The sequence below is a fragment of the Pseudorasbora parva genome, chromosome 19, assembly GCF_024679245.1.
Source record: "Pseudorasbora parva isolate DD20220531a chromosome 19, ASM2467924v1, whole genome shotgun sequence".
Taxonomy (NCBI): Eukaryota; Metazoa; Chordata; class Actinopteri; order Cypriniformes; family Gobionidae; genus Pseudorasbora; species Pseudorasbora parva.
In genome coordinates this window covers 44371671-44379021 of record NC_090190.1, presented here as the reverse complement: position 1 = coordinate 44379021, position 7351 = coordinate 44371671, and the positions used below count along the sequence as shown (strand labels likewise).

General features: G+C 40.9%; 1 protein-coding gene across 2 annotated transcripts in view; it reads left to right on the top strand.

The window, feature by feature from the left end:
- Positions 1–7351, top strand: part of LOC137047619 (lysine-specific histone demethylase 2) — a 29784-nt gene that overhangs the window by 3077 nt on the left and 19356 nt on the right. For both annotated transcript variants that reach the window (XM_067425410.1, XM_067425409.1), the window contains exons 5-8: positions 4233–4344; positions 5193–5306; positions 5802–5840; positions 5994–6171. In XM_067425410.1, the coding sequence (XP_067281511.1) occupies positions 4233–4344; positions 5193–5306; positions 5802–5840; positions 5994–6171 (443 nt within the window). The remainder of the gene's footprint in view (positions 1–4232; positions 4345–5192; positions 5307–5801; positions 5841–5993; positions 6172–7351) is intronic.

The window sequence follows — 7351 nt, the reverse complement described above, 5'->3', positions numbered from 1 at the left end:
ACAGAAGGGGAGTCTTAGAATCTAGATCATCACTACAGAAGAGGAGTCTTAGAATCTAGATCATCACTACAGAAGAGGAGTCTTAGAATCTAGATCATCACTACAGAAGGGGAGTCTTAGAATCTAGATCATCACTACAGAAGGGGAGTCTTAGAATCTAGATCATCACTACAGAAGGGGAGTCTTAGAATCTAGATCATCACTACAGAAGGGGAGTCTTAGAATCTAGATCATCACTACAGAAGGGGAGTCTTAGAATCTAGATCATCACTACAGAAGGGGAGTCTTAGAATCTAGATCATCACTACAGAAGAGGAGTCTTAGAATCTAGATCATCACTACAGAAGGGGAGTCTTAGAATCTAGATCATCACTACAGAAGGGGAGTCTTAGAATCTAGATCATCACTACAGAAGGGGAGTCTTAGAATCTAGATCATCACTACTGAAGAGGAGTCTTAGAATCTAGATCATCACTACAGAAGAGGAGGTTTAGAATCTAGATCATAACTACAGAAGGGGAGTCTTAGAATCTAGATCATCACTACAGAAGAGGAGTCTTAGAATCTAGATCATCACTACAGAAGGTGAGTCTTAGAATCTAGATCATCACTACAGAAGGGGAGTCTTAGAATCTAGATCATCACTACAGAAGAGGAGGTTTAGAATCTAGATCATCACTACAGAAGGGGAGTCTTAGAATCTAGATCATCACTACAGAAGGGGAGTCTTAGAATCTAAATCATCACTACAGAAGGGGAGTCTTAGAATCTAGATCATCACTACAGAAGGGGAGTCTTAGAATCTAGATCATCACTACAGAAGGGGAGTCTTAGAATCTAGATCATCACTACAGAAGAGGAGTCTTAGAATCTAGATCATCACTACAGAAGGGGAGTCTTAGAATCTAGATCATCACTGCAGAAGGGGAGTCTTAGAATCTAGATCATCACTACAGAAGGGGAGTCTTAGAATCTAGATCATCACTACAGAAGGGGAGTCTTAGAATCTAGATCATCACTACAGAAGGGGAGTCTTAGACTCTAGATCATCACTACAGAAGGGGAGTCTTAGAATCTAGATCATCACTACAGAAGAGGAGTCTTAGAATCTAGATCATCACTACAGAAGGGGAGTCTTAGAATCTAGATCATCACTACAGAAGGGGAGTCTTAGAATCTAGATCATCACTACAGAAGGGGAGTCTTAGAATCTAGATCATCACTACAGAAGGGGAGTCTTAGAATCTAGATCATCACTACAGAAGGGGAGTCTTAGAATCTAGATCATCACTACAGAAGGGGAGTCTTAGAATCTAGATCAACACTACAGAAGGGGAGATCATCACTACAGAAGGGGAGTCTTAGAATCTAGATCATCACTACAGAAGAGGAGTCTTAGAATCTAGATCATCACTACAGAAGGGGAGTCTTAGAATCTAGATCATCACTACAGAAGGGGAGTCTTAGAATCTAGATCATCACTACAGAAGAGGAGTCTTAGAATCTAGATCATCACTACAGAAGGGGAGTCTTAGAATCTAGATCATCACTACAGAAGGGGAGTCTTAGAATCTAGATCATCACTACAGAAGGGGAGTCTTAGAATCTAGATCATCACTACAGAAGGGGAGTCTTAGAATCTAGATCATCACTACAGAAGGGGAGTCTTAGAATCTAGATCATCACTACAGAAGGGGAGTCTTAGAATCTAGATCATCACTACAGAAGAGGAGTCTTAGAATCTAGATCATCACTACAGAAGGGGAGTCTTAGAATCTAGATCATCACTACAGAAGGGGAGTCTTAGAATCTAGATCATCACTACAGAAGGGGAGTCTTAGAATCTAGATCGTCACTACAGAAGGGGAGTCTTAGAATCTAGATCATCACTACAGAAGAGGAGTCTTAGAATCTAGATCATCACTACAGAAGGGGAGTCTTAGAATCTAGATCATCACTACAGAAGGGGAGTCTTAGAATCTAGATCATCACTACAGAAGAGGAGTCTTAGAATCTAGATCATCACTACAGAAGGGGAGTCTTAGAATCTAGATCATCACTACAGAAGAGGAGTCTTAGAATCTAGATCATCACTACAGAAGGGGAGTCTTAGAATCTAGATCATCACTACAGAAGGGGAGTCTTAGAATCTAGATCATCACTACAGAAGGGGAGTCTTAGAATCTAGATCATCACTACAGAAGGGGAGTCTTAGAATCTAGATCATCACTACAGAAGGGGAGTCTTAGAATCTAGATCATCACTACAGAAGAGGAGTCTTAGAATCTAGATCATCACTACAGAAGAGGAGTCTTAGAATCTAGATCATCACTACAGAAGGGGAGTCTTAGAATCTAGATCATCACTACAGAAGAGGAGTCTTAGAATCTAGATCATCACTACAGAAGGGGAGTCTTAGAATCTAGATCATCACTACAGAAGGGGAGTCTTAGAATCTAGATCATCACTACAGAAGAGGAGTCTTAGAATCTAGATCATCACTACAGAAGAGGAGTCTTAGAATCTAGATCATCACTACAGAAGGGGAGTCTTAGAATCTAGATCATCACTACAGAAGAGGAGTCTTAGAATCTAGATCATCACTACAGAAGGGGAGTCTTAGAATCTAGATCATCACTACAGAAGAGGAGTCTTAGAATCTAGATCATCACTACAGAAGGGGAGTCTTAGAATCTAGATCATCACTACAGAAGGGGAGTCTTAGAATCTAGATCATCAATACAGAAGGGGAGTCTTAGAATCTAGATCATCACTACAGAAGAGGAGTCTTAGAATCTAGATCATCACTACAGAAGGGGAGTCTTAGAATCTAGATCATCACTACAGAAGGGGAGTCTTAGAATCTAGATCAACACTACAGAAGGGGAGATCATCACTACAGAAGGGGAGTCTTAGAATCTAGATCATCACTACAGAAGGGGAGTCTTAGAATCTAGATCATCACTACAGAAGGGCAGTCTTAGAATCTAGATCATCACTACAGAAGGGGAGTCTTAGAATCTAGATCATCACTTCAGAAGGGGAGTCTTAGAATCTAGATCATCACTACAGAAGAGGAGTCTTAGAATCTAGATCATCACTACAGAAGGGGAGTCTTAGAATCTAGATCATCACTACAGAAGGGGAGTCTTAGAATCTAGATCATCACTACAGAAGGGGAGTCTTAGAATCTAGATCATCACTACAGAAGGGGAGTCTTAGAATCTAGATCATCACTACAGAAGAGGAGTCTTAGAATCTAGATCATCACTACAGAAGGGGAGTCTTAGAATCTAGATCATCACTACAGAAGGGGAGTCTTAGAATATAGATCAACACTACAGAAGGGGAGATCATCACTACAGAAGGGGAGTCTTAGAATCTAGATCATCACTACAGAAGGGGAGTCTTAGAATCTAGATCATCACTACAGAAGAGGAGTCTTAGAATCTAGATCATCACTACAGAAGGGGAGTCTTAGAATCTAGATCATCACTACAGAAGGGGAGTCTTAGAATCTAGATCATCACTACAGAAGAGGAGTCTTAGAATCTAGATCATCACTACAGAAGAGGAGTCTTAGAATCTAGATCATCACTACAGAAGAGGAGTCTTAGAATCTAGATCATCACTACAGAAGAGGAGTCTTAGAATCTAGATCATCACTACAGAAGGGGAGTCTTAGAATCTAGATCATCACTACAGAAGAGGAGTCTTAGAATCTAGATCATCACTACAGAAGAGGAGTCTTAGAATCTAGATCATCACTACAGAAGAGGAGTCTTAGAATCTAGATCATCACTACAGAAGGGGAGTCTTAGAATCTAGATCATCACTACAGAAGGGGAGTCTTAGAATCTAGATCATCACTACAGAAGAGGAGTCTTAGAATCTAGATCATCACTACAGAAGGGGAGTCTTAGAATCTAGATCATCACTACAGAAGAGGAGTCTTAGAATCTAGATCATCACTACAGAAGGGGAGTCTTAGAATCTAGATCATCACTACAGAAGGGGAGTCTTAGAATCTAGATCATCACTACAGAAGGGGAGTCTTAGAATCTAGATCATCACTACAGAAGAGGAGTCTTAGAATCTAGATCATCACTACAGAAGGGGAGTCTTAGAATCTAGATCATCACTACAGAAGAGGAGTCTTAGAATCTAGATCATCACTACAGAAGAGGAGTCTGATTGGTAATGTGTGGCGCTGTCTCTCTGATCTTCTGCAGTCATAAAGATGGATACGAGACGTTCTCCTCCTGGAAGAGGGTTTGGACCAGCAATGGGAAGAGCGAACCCAGCCTCAAAGCCTTCATGGCCGACACACAGCTGCCCTACTGGGTGAGGCTTCATATATCAGCAAAACATCTTCCATTCCCTAACTACCAATACCAATAATGATTTATTGATATATATTTATTTATTACTGGTCTATTTATTAGACTAGAGCATAGTGTTGTTAATTTAGTTCATGAGGTAACACTTAAATATAAGGTTTCATCTGTTAACATTAGCTATCAACACTAGTACTCATCAACTCATAATGAGTATTGCACGTGCAGCATTTATTATTAATCTTAATGACTGCATCTGTATATCCACCTCTGTTTAAAGCCTGAAACTGCAGTTATTCGAGGCGTTATCTTCTTTATGTGTGTTGTGCATCTGCGCGGCTCCAGTTGTCAACGATGATTGTCGTCTTGAAATTTCTGGATTATAAACTGCTATCAAAATTATACATTTAATTGGTGTAAGTGGTAAAAAATTAAGTGATATAAAAATGTTTGGCCCAACTTTATATTAGTTGGCCTTAACTACTGTGTACTTACATAAAAAATAAGTACAATGTACTTATTGTGTTCATATTTTATTGCCAAACACTTTTGCTGATATTGAGGTGGATACGGGTAATGTTCGGGACAGGTGTGGTGATATGGGTCAGTTTAAGGGAAAGGTTATGGGTAAGAGAAGTGTCAATAGTGTAATTATAAATGCAACTACAGAAATTAATTACAGATGTAATTACATGCAGGTTAGTACACCGTAGTTAAGTCCACCTAATATAAAGTGGGTCCAAAATGTTTTGCTCAGTGTCAGTTGATGCCTTAGCTAATGCTAACGAGTTCCCCTTATTGAATCCCAGGTGAGCTCCGTAGGATGTGTTGCTCATGTGCTTCCTCTGTTCTCAGGTGCAGTGCACTAAAGCAGACTGCAGGAAGTGGCGTCAGCTGAGTAAAGAGACACAACTCACGGCTACACTAGCTTCATCATACCGCTGCGGGATGAAGATCCACAGCGTCAAGGTGAGAACGCCGCCGCTACACTGCAAAAACTGCTTCTCTTACTCAGTATTTTTGTCTTGTTTGTAGTCAAAATATCTAAAAATTCTTACATTAAAAAACATTTACTAGACAAGCACAAATTATTGTCTTGTTTTAGGAAAAAATACCCAAAATGAAGAGAGTTTTTGCTTGAAATAGGATAAATAATCTGCCAATGGGGTGAGAAAAATAATCTTGTTTTCTGTTTGAGTTCAGATTATTTTTCATTGGCAGATTATTTATCTTATTTCAAGCAAAATCTCTCTTAATTTTGAGTTATTTTTCCCAAAACAAGTCAATTACTTTTGCTTGTCTACTGAATACTTCTTGTTTTAAGAATTTTTAGATGTTTGGATTAGAAACAAGACAAAAATACTAAGTAAGAAAAGCATTTGTTGCAGTGGTAATGCTAGTGTGTGCTGCTCCTTCCCCTCGTGGAGTGTGTGCTGATCACTTATTTGTGCTTTTGTTTTGCAGATTGAAGGATGTGATGCGTGTTCTCAGCCGGAGGACGTGGTAAAACAATATTTCATAACTCAATTATACTTTAATCCATTTAGAAGCATTTATTTCCCATCAGACATCAGAACAGATGTGACAATGATGATGACCGGTCATGTGGTGTCGTCTCTGAATGAAGTTGTTGTTGTTGTTGTTGTTGTTGACTAGCGTGTGGCCGGTGTAACGGACAGCTGGTGGCACTCCATGCTCATCCTGCCTCCGCTGTTTAAGGACAGTCCTGCCAGCCCGTTCCTCAGCTCGTATTACCCTGACTGTGTGGGCATGAGCCCGTCGGCCGCGCCTGCAAACCAGCGTCCGGAGCAGCGGCGGGCAGCGCCAGCTCAGCGTGAGTCTGACCCAGTCTCTGACCCAGTCTCTGACCCAATCTGTCAGACCCAATCTGTCAGACCCAATCTGTCATTGTATTAATAATGGGGGTGGTGCACTGTATTAATAATGGGGGTGGTGCACTGTATTAATAATGTGGACGATGGACTGTATTAATAATGTGGCGGTGCACTGTATTAATAATGGGGGCGGAGCACTGTATTAATAATGGGGGTGGTGCACTGTATTAATAATGTGGCGGTGCACTTTATTAATAATGTGGCGGTGCACTGTATTAATAATGGGGGCGGTGCACTGTTTTAATAATGTGGCGGTGCACTGTATTAATAATGGGGGCGGAGCACTGTATTAAGAATGGGGGCGGAGCACTGTATTAATAATGTGGCGGTGCACTGTATTAATAATGGGGGCGATGCACTGTATTAATAATGTGGCGGTGCACTGTATTAATAATGTGGCGGTGCACTGTATTAAGAATGGGGCGGAGCACTGTAGTGGCGGTGCACTGTATTAAGAATGTGGCGGTGCACTGTATTAATAATGGGGGCGGTGCACTGTATTAATAATGTGGCGGTGCACTGTATTAATAATGGGGGCGGAGCACTGTATTAATAATGTGGAGGTGCACTGTATTAATAATGGGGTCAGTGCACTGTGTTAATAATGGGGCGGCGCACTGTATTAATAATGGGGGCGGTGCACTGTATTAATAATGTGGAGGTGCACTGTATTAATAATGGGGTCAGTGCACTGTGTTAATAATGTGGCGGTGCACTGTATAAATAATGGGGGCGGTGCACTGTATTAATAATGTGGTGGTGCACTGTATTAATAATGGGGGCAGAGCACTGTATTAATAATGTGGCGGTGCACTGTATTAATAATGAGGGCGGTGCACTGTATTAATAATGTGGCAGTGCACTGTATTAATAATGAGGGCGGTGCACTGTATTAACAATGGGGCGGTGCACTGTATTAATAATGGGGGCGGTGCACTGTATTAATAATGGGGGCGGTGCACTGTATTAATAATGGGGCGGTGCACTGTATTAATAATGGGGCGGTGCACTGTATTAATAATGGGGTGGTGCGCTGTATTAATAATGTGGGCGGTGCACTGTATTAATAATGGGGTCGGTGCACTTTATTAATATAGGGTGGCGGAGCACTGTATTAAT